General features: G+C 38.2%; 1 protein-coding gene across 2 annotated transcripts in view; it reads right to left on the bottom strand.

The window, feature by feature from the left end:
• Positions 1-1,316: 1,316 nt before the first annotated feature.
• Positions 1,317-14,554, bottom strand: part of GLRA3 (glycine receptor alpha 3) — a gene marked incomplete at both ends in the record, with an annotated part of 155,120 nt that continues 141,882 nt past the window's right edge. For both annotated transcript variants that reach the window (XM_082657174.1, XM_082657173.1), the window contains one exon: positions 1,317-1,595. In XM_082657174.1, the coding sequence (XP_082513300.1) occupies positions 1,317-1,595 (279 nt within the window). The remainder of the gene's footprint in view (positions 1,596-14,554) is intronic.

Raw genomic sequence — 14,554 nt, 5'->3', positions numbered from 1 at the left:
GAGTTAATGCCCCATTGTAGTTGAAATAATTCCATGGGGATGCTGATAAATTTTAAGTAAAAATTTTATTTAGAATTATTCACATCTAGTGGATGGCTTATATATTGAAATCATTAATTCAGAAATATAAAATAATCAATCCTCACTTTGTAGAAATGACTTGTTTATATAATTTAGAATTAAAATCTTCCATCTTTACATTTGGAGCTAGGAGTTGGAACCCATATAACTTTGATGTGAAAACTGTTCTTATGAAAAACTCTTTCTAAATCCATATTTGTTTTCAGTAAATTCATTTTTATCAAAATGTAAATACTATAATCCCATTGAATTTTAAAGTCTCATTCTAAGCTAAAATATAAAAGCCTTACTGAACTTTATTCAATTATATCAAAACAGTAAACATAATTACTTACAGACAATTAAGCAACTATTAAAAATCTAACAAAACAAAGATGCTGGCTTGAATTTTTCAGTGTTTGGCAATAATTAAAATTATTTAAAAAATTAAAAATACACAGCTATAACACTTTTTAAAAACAATAATGTTTTCAGTATACCTACATTCATTCATAGAGATATAAAGTTATGAAAAGTAGATTTTGTATATAATATGATCGCTTAGGCCATTAAAAAAATTTCCAAAGAGGGAAATTTAGTATTTTAAACAACTAAATTTAGTATCTAAACAACAAAGTTTTTAATTTTAATCTTCTAATTTAAATTTTTTATTCCCTAAATTGGTTCTATAGCATGTGTATGTACAATCTTCTATCATTATTGAGCGAGTTTCCCACTGACTTATCTGATTATTTTTCTATTTTGTAACTACAGTATAAGAAAATATTTTAAAGCCTCAAACTACTGATTTTTTATCTTCAACGTTTCCCCTTTTTCCTTTTCCAAAGTTTTCTGTGCAAATTTTACTTTTGTGATATTTAATATTGAATTAAAAATCAAAGAATTCCAAAGTAGTTTTCACATGTACTATATTATGTGATATATTAGATACGAACACATTGACAGTAATACTTCCACTTGTACGATTTACTGTGAAAAAACAGATAATCTTAAATTAATATGAAATAGAATCCCTATAATATATATATTTTGTATCCATTAAAGTACTCAACTGCCTCATGACTTTGCATAGCAAATCATAATAATACCTTTCCATATGCCACATATGACAAATGGTCATTTGTACACCACACACACACACACACACACACACACACACACACACACACACAACCCTATGGCAAAAAACCTTCCTTCTGAGTTGACAGTTTGCACACTTGCACACCCCCAGAGACTTAATCTTGTTGCTGATGAATATCCTCATGCCTAAGAATTTTATAGATAACCCAGTAGAAAATATTAAAAATCAAAAAGGCTAATGGGAAGCAGGCTCGGGAGATGGTGTCAATCTTCTTGGCCCGGTCAATGAAGACCTTCCTCATTTCATCCAGGCTCTTTGGCATTACCTGGACAGGATGGTTTGGGCCCTTTGGAGTCACACCATCTTTTGTTTGCAGACACGGTCCCATTCCATAGGCTGTGAAACTGAATCGGCTTTCCCTTACCTCATCATCCTGTCATAAGAAAAACATTAGAAAGCACTTTAACCCTGAGAAAACCATAATTCAAAAAGAGTCGTGTACCAAAATGTTCATTGCAGCACTATTTACAATAGCCAGGACATGGAAGCAACCTAAGTGTCCATCGACAGATGAATGGATAAAGAAGATGTGGCACATATACACAGTGGAATATTACCCAGCCATAAAAAGAAACGAAATTGAGTTATTTGTAGTGAGGTGGATGGACCTAGAGTCTGTCATACAGAGTGAAGTAAGTCAGAAAAGAGAAAAACAAATACTGTATGCTAACACATATATATGGAATCTAAGAAAAAAAAAAAAGGTCATGAAGAACCTAGGGGCAAGACGGGAATAAAGACAGAGACCTACTAGAGAATGGACTTGAGGATATGGGGAGGGGGAAGGGTAAGCTGTGACAAAGTGAGAGAGTGGCATGGACATATATACACTACCAAACGTAAAATAGATAGCTAGTGGGAAGCAGCCACATAGCACAGGGAGATCAGCTCAGTGCTTTGTGACCACCTAGAGGGGTGGGATAGGGAGGGTGGGAGGGAGGGAGACGCAAGAAGGAAGAGATATGGGAACATATGTATATGTATAGCTGATTCACTTTGTTATAAAGCAGGAACTAACACACCATTGTAAAGCAATTATCCTCTAATAAAGATGTTAAAAAAAAAAAAAGAAAGCACTTTAGTCATGGAATAGGGCATGTATACCAGGCATTTCAGAACCATAACTTAAGCTTTATCATGATAAATGATAACATTATTATAATGAAAAGGTAAAACATATAAAGGTGAGTTGCTTTTCTTTCCTATTCAAGTTTTATTGATTTATCCCGCTGCATCATACAGACGTGTTCATTCAATGAAACACTCAAGTGTTATGTTTTAATAGAAAAATTAAATATTCTGGTATTGTCTACATATTGCTAGAATATCTAAATAAATTGAGCAAGAAAAAAATCTATTTGGATATTATATATGTTCATGTACTAGATTTTTTTCACATCATGTGTTTAAATGTGTACATATATGATGTCAAAGGGAAAATACCATGATCATAGTTTGAATTTTTCTTTTTCATGGAGGCAAACATTTTAATGCCTGTTTCCTACAATTTCATGTTACTTCATTGGGAAATACAATCTAGATCGACAACACTGCTTGGTTATTGTTATTCTCACTTGATGTTTTATACTAACCCATTTGGCATACTATCAGATGGCCAGATATTCTAGTTCATATACTGTTACTTATAAGGTACATTGGTTTTGTTGAAATTATGAAGGAAATCTGGCAGAAGTTTCATGTTAAAGAAAATTATAACTTATCATGGTCCTAAAAGTATTGTTATTTTTCTCTAAAATGTTGCAAATTGAAGAGAATTCTCCATGTATATATATGAAAAAAACAAAATTTAAAGAAAAAATTACTTAATAAAAACATGATAGGGCTTCCCTGGTGGCGTAGTGGTTGAGAGTTCACCTGCCAATGCAGGGGACGCGGGTTCTAGCCCTGCTCTGGGGAGACCCCACATGCTGTGAAGCAGCTGGGCCCATGCACCACAACTACTGAGCCTGCGTTCTAGGGCCCGCCCGCTGCAACTACTGAAGCCCGCGCACCTAGAGCCTGTGCTCCGCAACAAGAGAAGCCACCGCAGTGAGAAGCCCGCGCACAACAATGAAGAGTGGCCCCTGCTCACCACAACTGGAGAAAAGCCCGCGCACAGCAACGAAGACCCAACGCAGCCAAAAATAAAATAAATAAATTAATTTTAACAAATGATAAATGAAATGTGTTCATGATAGGAAAATATGGTATTTAATCCTTTATAATGAAATTCATTAATGAATAATTTAATGCATTTGTTTGGAATGTAACTGTAGATAACTGCCAATTAATTGGATTTTTGCTACTAAAATTCAGTGTTTAAAAGATGACATCTTAAAAAGTTGTTACAGCTCAATTTTTATGAAAGTACTCTGTGATGGTAACATAAGAGTTAAAAGTAATTAACTGGCTCAAACTCTTGAAAATTTATTTTAGGTCTGTGATAGTACAGGCCTAATGAACAGTATATTACAAAATATGAAAGCGAAAAATAGAAATTTAAATGGATTCTAAAACTGAGAGGATGATCAAAGTTGATGTAATAATGTATGAAACAGTTTTTTGGGGAATTAGGAAATAAGGCAATTATACCTGAAAAACAGAAAGATATAATTACTGGAATATATCTCAACTGTAAGATGTATAAGCAATTGAATTTTGAGGAAACAAGTCTAAAATAAAAGCTGATGATCCAAATTACATGTAACTGTTGCAGTCTTACAAAAATTGGAAATTGGTTTTCTAGTGGTCTTTAATAGGGATGTTCATTTATACTGCCAATGTTTTTAGCCACCATGGAAATGTTAAGGCTAAGTAACTGTTTTCTTTTTATTGTCTTTATCTTTATGGGGAAATAATCGATACATCACCGTAGAAGTTTAAGATATACAGCATGATGGTTTGACTTGCACATATGGTGAAATGATTACCATAATAGGTTTAGTGAACATCCATCGTCTTGTATAGATACAATAAAAAGAAAAGAAAAAAATTCTCCTTGTGATGAGAACTCTTAGGGTCTACTCTCTTCATAACTTTCCACTATATCATACATGATATATCTTACAGCAGTGCTAACTCAAGTCATCATGTTGTACATTATGTCCCTAGAACTTATTTAAAACTGGAAGTTTGTACATTTTAACCACCTTCCTCCACTGTCCATCTGTTCTGGAGAATTGAATATTTTCAGACCTTTAGAGAGCCTCCCACATACACACTTGTCTCAAAACAGAGATTTGAGATTTAAGATTTAACATACATAGTGAACAACTATATTTTCTCAGTTGGATCTTTCCAGCAAACTGTGAGTAAAGGGGTAACACCAAGCCTGGCTGTTGAGAACTGCAGAGAAAGACCTAGTTCTTCCAGCATGATTTCCTTGAAAACAGGAATGTGGAGTCTTCTCCCTTTACTGTGGCACCTGCCCTGGGGGAGCAGTTCAGTGGCCTGAAGCCTGGAGGGGCGGGGGGAAGAAGCTCTTGAGTCGCTGTTGGACCTCCCCATGAAATGAAGATGCTGTGTCTGGCGTGTCACCTGCCTCGCATGCTCCTAGAGGACCAAGTAAATGCAATATTAGGTTAAAGCCTACTGTGTCTGGAGGGTCTGATTGACAGTTTGAACCTAAAACCTCAGTGGTGGTGACGGAAGGAGACCTGGCTTTCAGATCCTTTCAGACTCAATGCAGCCAAAGGTTCTGGGAGGGAGTTCTGATGAGAATGTGACCCTGACCCTCCCTGGGTTTGAGGTTGCAAAAGCTCCACAGAAAATACTGGGGATAAATCATACTGTTGGGATATGGATGACACACACATATGCCCTGTGGAACTGGCAGATGGATGATGAGTGAGATAAAACCGAAGGGAAACAGGGTCATAAAACTGAGGAGAAAGCGGCTTTGTCTCCTAGTAACCGATTAGCTTTGTGCAGCTAAAACCACTTGGGGGAAAGAGAAACCAGAGCACGTACATCAAGCAGCTTTGCAGCCTGTGCTCACGATGAAAGCACAAGTCCAGTGGGGACTTCGAGGGACACTGCACTTCATCTTGATGTCACTCCTCTGCCACCCCAGGCAAATAACACTGGAAACTAGTGACTACAGTGCAGCCCTGGCCAGTGGAAATATAATGGGAACCACCAACGAAAGCTATGTGTGTCATTTTAAATCTAAACTTTACATTAGCTACATTTAAATTAAAAGAAATAGGCAAGATTAATTTTAATACGTCCTAAATATTATTCAAACGTTGACTCAAGTAGAAATTAAAGGAGAAATGTTGTGTTCTTTATTGCATACTAAGTCCTTGAAATCAGTGTGCACCTTACATTTGTAACACCCCTCAATTCAGACTCCATATTTCTAGGGCTCAACAGCCTCATGGGGCTAGTAGACACCACACGGGACAAAGTAAATAGGAGCTGGGCCGCTTTGCTGAGAAGAACCAGCAGATATCTGGGCGGTTCACACTTGCCAGGATCTTTAGGTTAATTGACATAAGAGCTGATCATTTTTCTGCATGCTGCAGCTGAAAAACAACGTTTGATGTGAATGCGAACTCCTAACTTGCTGCAATGTTGCCGTTTGGGAATTGCTGGCAGGCGTAAATTCAAGGACGCTTTTGGAGTGGGTGAAGCCTTGGGTGATGTGAATCTATGCTGAGAAGGAAAGCCGCCTGTTGTCTTTCTGCTGTGTACTGGAACAGCCCTGAAGAAGACGCAGCTCTCTTAAGGGATGTAGCAAACCTGGGCTGGCCATACAGTAATTAAAAAATAATAATAATAATGCAAAAAGAAAAAAAATGAGCCTCCCCAAACCACATGCTCTGAGCTAAACTCTGGTAGACACGGTGATTCGGGGAGTCCCCCAGGCCTGGGTTCCCAGGTGGCTCTCTTTAGGGAGAGGCAGGAGAGTATATACAATTCATGGACACGTTTACTCTTGCAGCTGACATGCTGGGTTTCACTGAAGGAAAAAAAATCTGGGCCATTCAGAAGAAAGAACTTGGCCAGAGAAGACTCTATCAGCTCTCTTTAGGTGGCTTTCAAGACACAGAGTGAAAAGAGCGAAAACTGACAGAATTCCTATGAAAGATTTCCTGACACGTTGTCGCCAGCTGGGGGGGAAGAAAATCTGTTCTAGTTCCGGCAGCTGCTTCCCTTAAGGAACCCTGTTAAATCTGACACTCTCATCTCGGAAGTTAATCCAGTGGTGCCAATGGGAATGCAAACAAAAGGCGCTGACGCGGTGGCTGAATTGACTGCATCTGCGAAGACACAAAGAAGCCTGCCCACGAAGGCCAGGGTCTCCTTGTCCAGTTCTGAGTGGGGTCCCAGGCTGTGTGCCATGGTTAATGGAGAATGGCCAGGGGTGGTGAACACAGCTTTTTGAGATTGTGGAAGCCAGTGCACCATGAGAAGTAAGACTGCTGGGAAATGAGAAGGCGAAGTTAACAGCAATGGTAAAAAGCTGGTGGAGCAGAGAAGGAGGCAGAGTGACGCTGCATTCGTAGGTATCATGGTTGTAGTGAAAACTGCAGATAGGAAAAGAAGGGACTAAGACGTAGCCAGTAGGCAGTATCACCTCTGGCTAAATGTATAACTGGGAAGGATGTGACTGTGGATGAAGGACCTTGCCATTTCTGGCGTGAGCCTAATCTTGGACTGCTGTTCCTTAGCCCAGTTGTAATTGGATGTACTAAAATGGGAGCCCTTAGAATTGCCTAAACCTTCCGCTGTAGTAACTATTAAACAGCACAAGATTCCAGGGAGGTAAAGAAAACTCAGCTCTGATTAAGGACGTGATGGCAGCAGGGGTGCTAGCCCCTCGTTAATTTTCTCTGGAATAGTCCTGATTGGACTATGATAAAAATAAGCAGGTCTTGCAGGCTGACTGCTGACTACATGGGTTCACTAAGGAAGTCCCTACAACTGCCTCCACGAGGTGGACATGGTAAAACCTCTCTAGGAGTTTCAGGACAGAGGAGGCTGGTATGCTTTGGTCCACTTGGCTACATCTTTCCTCTCAATCCCAATCTAAAAAAACCTCAAACAGGGCTTCCCTGGTGGCGCAGTGGTTAAGGGTCCGCCTGCCGATGCAGGGGACACGGGTTCGTGCCCCAGTTCGGGAAGATCCCACATGCCGCGGAGCGGCTGTGCCCGTGAGCCATGGCCGCTGAGCCTGTGCGTCCGGAGCCTGTGCTCCGCAACGGGAGAGGCCACAACAGTGAGAGGCCCGCGTACCGCACACACACAAAAAAAACCCCAAAAAACCCCTCAAACACAGTGAGTCTTCATGTGGGGTAGACTGTCACCTTACTCTTTGTCCCTTAAGGAAACCTGACTTCTCCAACATGTGTCACAACCTGGTTGGAAACAGTTTGGTCCAAATCATTGTCAGACTAAGCTGGTTAATGATGAATGAGAACTTTCCTCTTGGAGGAGAAAGTCAGGCAAGGTTTGGAAAGTGTAGTAGCACACGTGACTAGGTAAAGCTTAAGATTCACACTAGAGGCAGCCAAGAGTCAGAGCCCAGTGCCATCAGTGAAGTTTCTGGAAATATCCTGGATAAACCACTCGAGACAATTCACAAACAGTAAAGGACACACTGCTATTCTCCTGGATCCCACGACAAGGAAAACAGCGTTCAGCACTATTTGAAATCTGGCAGATACGTTCCGGGTTTCTGTTGGTCATGGTGTACAGAGTGACAGAAAGACAGGCTGAATTTTTTTTTTAAGATTTTTTTTTTTTTGATGTGGACCATTTTTTAAGTTTTTATTGAATTTGTTACAATATTGATTCTGTTTTATGTTTTGGTGTTTTTGGTCGCGAGACATGTGGGATCTTAGCTCCCTGACCAGGGATCGAACCCACACCCCCTGCATTGGAAGGCGCAGTTTTAACCACTGGACCACCCGGGAAGTCCCAAGACAGACTGAATTCGAAAGGGGAACAAGGGCCAACTGTAAGACGTCTGAGGCAGGCAATAACCCAAGCTGCCTCTCTGAGGCCTTAAAAGTCATCAACTGTAGAGGTATCTGCTACTAAAACATGCAGACTGGAGTTTCTGGGAAAAGCTCAATAATAGCACCCTAAGGTGGCTGCTAGGATTCTATACCAGAAAACGCTCTAATGCCGTGAGCAGATTAACCTATTTGAATGACAGCTACTGGCATTCTCTTGGGCTCTGGTAGAGACAGTCCCTAGACTAAAGGAATCTGAAGAATACCAGACTCTATTTAGGTCTAAGATATCTACCATGTCATGCGTGATGTCAAAATGGCATCTCCATTCAAGTTCCCTGATAAAAATGAAAATGACATATTCAGGAACAAGCTAAGAGGAGTAACTTGGGTGAAGTACATCATATGAAAATGTATCCTTTCGACAATGGACCCATGATGGAAGCTACCCAGAGTGGTATGAACCTCATGCTTCTCTTCCCATTGAGGAAAAACAGGTCCCTTCGTTCACCAATGGAAACTCTCATATGGATGGTCAGGACTCACAGCGTACCTGCAGTGGAATGAGTAGGTAAGTCTACACAATGGGCTGATTTGAGAAGCAGTGAATGTGGCAGTATCACAAGAACCGGTTCTTGATCTCAAAGCTATAGCTTTATATCTGGATATTCAGAGACTCCTGGGTCCTGGCCAGTGGTCTTGCGTTATGGTCAGGCAAATGAGCCCTTAATTGGGCAGTTAAGAACATCCCAAGGGGGCTTCCCTGGTGGTGCAGTGGTTAAGAATCCGCCTGCCAATGCAAGCAACACGGGTTCAAGCCCTGGTCCGGGAAGATCTCACATGCTGTGGCAGCAAATATGCCCATGCACCACAATTTCTGAGCCTGCGCTCTAGAGCCCGCAAACCACAACTACTGAGCCTGCATGCCACAATTACTGAAACCTGTGTGCCTAGAGCCCGTGCTCCATAACAAGAGACGCCACCGCAAGGAGAAGCCCGTGCACCGCAACGAAGAGTACCCCCCGGTCGCCACAACTAGAGAAAGCCCATGCACAGCAACAAGACCCAACACAGCCCAAAATAAATAAATAAATAAATTTTATATTAAAAGAAAAACGAAAAAACAATTTCTTCTTGAAAAAAAGGAACATTCCAAGGTGGGAGATGCAATTCCTTATAGAAATCCCAGGGTAGAATTAATTAGGTCATGTAGTCCCCATCTAATTACCAGCTCAGAAGGGGACTACAGCGCCAAGGCACATGTCTTGGATTGGTCTTTGATGTAGTCATGGTGGTGTCCAGGCCATGCAGCAATGGACAGAACATGTCCCTCTGTTGCCCAATGAAGCCACTGATGTGGTCAGAGCTTGTCTGGAATATTAACAAGATAAAGAATTGCTTGAAAATCGCCTTTGAGTTGAATCTCCCGAGGACAAGAGCTAACACACAGCTGGCAGATAGAATGCTTAGGGTCTTTGCCCAAGTCTCTTGGAGGATTCAATGGATTTTAGCAGAAATAGATGGTCCATATTGGGCTTGTTTACACTGTAACAGAAGCCATAGCTGAAAATACTATTAATGGCTTGGAACAGGCACTTTTATATCAGTCGGGGCCCCTGGAATAGATCCCTTTGGAGAAAGGAACACATTTACAAATGGCTAGTGTATAAAATGGCCGAAGAACACAACATAGTAAGGGCATCTCACAGAGCTGAGGTTTAAACAGAAATTGGAAGGAGCAATGAAAACATTACTACTAAAGACAGGATGGCCAGGACATGAAGGGCTGGTTGGTTCACTGGATGAGTGCACAGACCACGTGGGTATGAGCGACAGTAAGGGGGAACACCTTTACAGAGGTTTCTGGTTTCTGGTAGTGGAAGTGTCGGGGGATAGAGAGCAAGGCTGTGACTTAACTCTGTCCCACCTCACAGGTTTTTCTTTTGTATTACCTGATAGCATGGTTTTGGGTCCACGACTGCATTTGCATTGTCTAGCTGAAAGGATCGTTGCTACTTAGGATACTGTACCTGTTTCTTTAGACTAGGAAGCCATTCATGCCCTCTGTAGGTGAGGGAACTAAGAGTCCTGTGTGCTTGAGAAGCTATAAGGCCTCGCACTTAGATGAAGACGCTTTATCTGCTCTCTCTCCTGCTTTTTATCCTACTGTAAAGCTGAGCAAATGACATATGAGATTAAAGTTTATTTCTGTCGTGCAAGTAAGTTGGTCTCCTCAACCTGTAATCAGAGCTATGGAGTTATACAGACAAAGCCACTTTACTCTGGATATGTGTTTAAATAGAAAATGACACTTGGAACAATTTAAACTTCATCACCTTCATACAGCACTCGTCCATCATAAAAGCTGGCAACGTGTAAAATGACCACATTCTATGTACATGCAATAATGACAGTCCAGACGAGGACAATATTTCTCACACTGTGGTCCACTCAGCAGCTGTCTCAGAATCGCTGGGAGGGACTGCTGAGATCCAGTTTTCTGGATCTCAGTTGCGGAGATCTGTACTCATTAACATTTAGGTTGTCTCAGTAATTTGCATTTCCAAGCTCTCCAGGTGATCATAACGCACAATTTGTGGAAACAAAAATTTCCAAGAGGCACAATGCAGCTATCCTAGTTAGCCTGAATTCATGGTGATATAAAATTTTTTGAACACCTCTAACACTTTCTAATTTAAATTTTAAGTGGTAGCTTATGAAAATATACTCTGTAGTGACTTCTGTGTTAGTATGGAGGTATTATTTTATTTTTTAATAATTCCTGTTTTTAAGTAAGGCTGTTTCTAGGAGAGGCTATCTGTAAGGCTATTTATATGACCTGTATCTCTACTCATTTTTAAATTTATGACAGACCTAGGAATACTTTAGGAATAGACTTTGGACAATTACATTATATAATGTGACTTGGTGCAGTATTGTTTTTTCAAAAGCATCTGGAATATGATTTCACTAACAAATGTACCGCCAGTGGCTTTCCTGTTAATTTTGGAGGTGAAAAAATAGAAACTTTAATTTTAAGTAAAAATATTTCCCTTATTAAAATGTCTCATTCAAATATTTATTTCCTGGCAAAGGTAATAGAAAGCAAGATGTTCAAGGATTCTTGTTCTAAAAAATGAAAATAAATTGGGCATCTGCATTATTTTTTAAAAATGTCTGTGCTATAGGAAATAGTTTTCAACTATTTTATATAGTCACACAAATATATTCGATGGTCCAAATTTAAAATCTGACTCAAGATTGACATTGAAAATGCAAATGTTTTTATCATAGTTAAGCAATTCCATGGCTTCATCATTTATTGCCGGGGTCTGGATAGTTCCAGTTATTTAATTCTCAGATTCTTGGTTTCTTATTCTAGGAAAAGATGATGATAGCACTACATAGCAGATTTTTTTAGGGTGAGAAAAATACATACAACCCCCGATAATTGTTGCTATCGTATTATCAATATTTTGTTTGTTATAATTGTATTATTATAGACATCACATAATACACAATGTGAAAGAAAAATACAGCTTAAACAATTTTACCATTAGATATTGTAAATCTACAGAAACTAAGCGAGCACTAAAGTTCTGTATAAAATAGGCCTACCAATTGCTGACTCCCCAGATGGCCTCACACTTGTAGACTTTTCACTAAAAATTAACTGACAGCATAAAACTAGGAGGATCACTTGGCTGCCTCACTGTCTTACTGTTGTGATGGATGGGCTTTGCTCTACATCTGCTGGGATTCTTGCAGATCTAATTCCTGCAATCAAGGAGGCTTTAGTGTTGTTGGTATGTTCCATGAAACAGCACAGGTATTTGGGGTGAGCCCATGAGATGAGGCACATGGAGTCATCTTATTTCTTCAGCAACAGGATCTCAGCTCTACTGGACCAGACTCCAGTCGCTACCCCGGAGAGAGGATGAGAGAAGCAAGGACCCCTGAACTCCAAAACGATCTTATGATTTTTTTAAAATGACTTGACTTTGGGGATCTTTTTGAAGGGCTACACTTAAAATAATAATTTTAAGCATGAATGAAGTTTTTCTATTAGCTCATCATTAGTAATAGATTGCTATACTAGAAGGTGCATTAAATTATTTTATGACTCAACTAATTTCTCTGTTTTGTAAAACTCAGTCATAAAATTATCCCGTGTTTATATATGTTCAGAGGTGCAGTGATATTCTTTATTCAAATTAACACTCAAATATTTTTTTGAGATAATTCAATTTTCTGGTGAGGTCTTTAGCTTGGGTTTCTAATGGACTAAAGGCCACAAAAGCAAGGTTTAGACAAACATCTAAAACTTTTGACTCAGGCACTATACGTTAGCCAGTGCTCAACGTTCATAAAATTAAGCCACTTTGCAACTCAAAATACAGACAATAAGAAAGATTAAATAGAATGAATTAAAATGAACCAAAGAACGTGGCTGATTAAAAAAGTAAAATTGAAGAAACAGCTTCATTTACCCACAAGTCAATCCTCTTATGCTTCAAGCAAGTTAGAAGGGTAGGCAATAAAAAATATAAAAAGCCATTTTGTTAGTGTATAATTCTTTCTACAGGAGGACCTGTTTTCACTAAATATGGAAGTGAGAAAAATGTTTCAGTAATTAAGCAACAATACCATATTGTGAAACATTCTAAGTGCTTTTCACTTTAATTAGAGAATTATGCCAAAGACTAACTCATGTAACATGCATATTATAACTAGAATTATTACAGAAAGAAAGCCCAAGGGTAAATATAGTCATTCAGTTGAATTGCTTCATCTTTATCATCAAACATAATAAACTAACATACATATGAAACAAGAATTAATTTCCTATCCTCTTAGTCTTCAAAAATAACAATAACAAAAAATATTGTTTGCAGGCTTGGTGAAAGCATGAAGATTGCTAGTGAGCAGTGACAAAACATTAATTATATAAAACAGCGTGAGTGATGATTAATTATGTGAATTGGTCTGAGATACAACAGCACTAAGTATGTTACTTTCATCCTAATGTTTTTTCCCTACTGGATACCTTTGAGATGTTCTTTATACAATCAAGATGCTAAGTAAATTATCCCAAAGGTTTTTTTGTTTAGATAACTTTCTGTAACTTTTCATTGTCAAGTAGGAAAATGACAAAGGAAGGAAAAGTGAATTGCTATTAATTCCCATTTATATGATTTCAAAGTGTGTAGATTTTGAAAAAATTATTAATAAACAAAACAATGGCTTGGTTTTGTTGAGAAAAAATCAACATCACTTAGAAAATTCTAAGGTAAGACGAAGTATGTGAATGAATTAAAAGTTATTTTTCTGAAATAAGAATCAGCTTAACATAAAACCCTCAGTTTAGACAACTATATACATTTCTATATCACTTAAAAATGGAAGGCTTAAAAAAATATAACTATATATGAGGTTAAAAATACTTTAGACTTGCAAGTCTATTGTCAATATAAAATTCCTTGAAATCCGAGGGGAACCTTGCATTTCTTATAGATGACATGAATTAATTATGAATTAGCCAAGTTTATGCTTGGCATATTGAATTTAGATTCAGAATGGTTTGGAGATTATTGAATGGTAAAATGTAAGCTTAAAAAGATGAATATTTTAGATGAAATATTATGAAAATGTAATACATATATTTTGGGGAATTGCTGAGAAGTCAATGAAATATTTTTTAAAATCTGTACATCTATTTCTATTTAATGTGCTAGATTCTTTCACTGCCAACTCATAATTATGGGGCAAAATAAGATACTATATTACAGTGGACAGCATATATAAAAAGCAGTGTATCTTTTTTAGTTAACTTTGTGATGGAAGTCACTAAAGTGTCACTAAATTAAGTAGAGATTATATTACTTTATTGAATATTATTTTCCTAAAGAGATATTTCAGAGGGGATATAGTTCTAAGAAATAGTTGTGTTTAACATAAACTCAAAATATTTGTTGGCAGGAAATAATTAAATTCTTACAACTTTTGTTTTACTTGAGAAAATGAAATTTCTAACCCCTGTGTATCAGAGTCACTCATATAGAATTTACTTTGAAATTACTGAGAACCTACTTTTTTCTCAGGTATGTATCAAAGAAATTTGTAGGAAGTGCTTACCTACTGAAAGAATATCTTCTACTCTAGAATATAGCATAAACTGACCTCAAATGGAAACTTTATTGAATAATTTAGTGTATATGGGTACCATGTTGCTTCCAAGCATGGAGCCTCATCCCTTCAACCAAAATAGTACACGTATATATTTGCATTTGTCCTAAGACTGTAGAGCTGACAAAAGGTTCAAGGCAGAAAAATCAATTATTTGTTATTCTTAAACGTTACCTTGAGTTAT

Source organism: Grampus griseus (genome assembly GCF_964374135.1).
Source record: "Grampus griseus genome assembly, chromosome: 6".
Classification (NCBI taxonomy): Eukaryota; Metazoa; Chordata; class Mammalia; order Artiodactyla; family Delphinidae; genus Grampus; species Grampus griseus.
The sequence above is the reverse complement of the archived record's forward strand: the minus strand, read 5'-3'. Positions and strand labels throughout refer to the sequence as shown.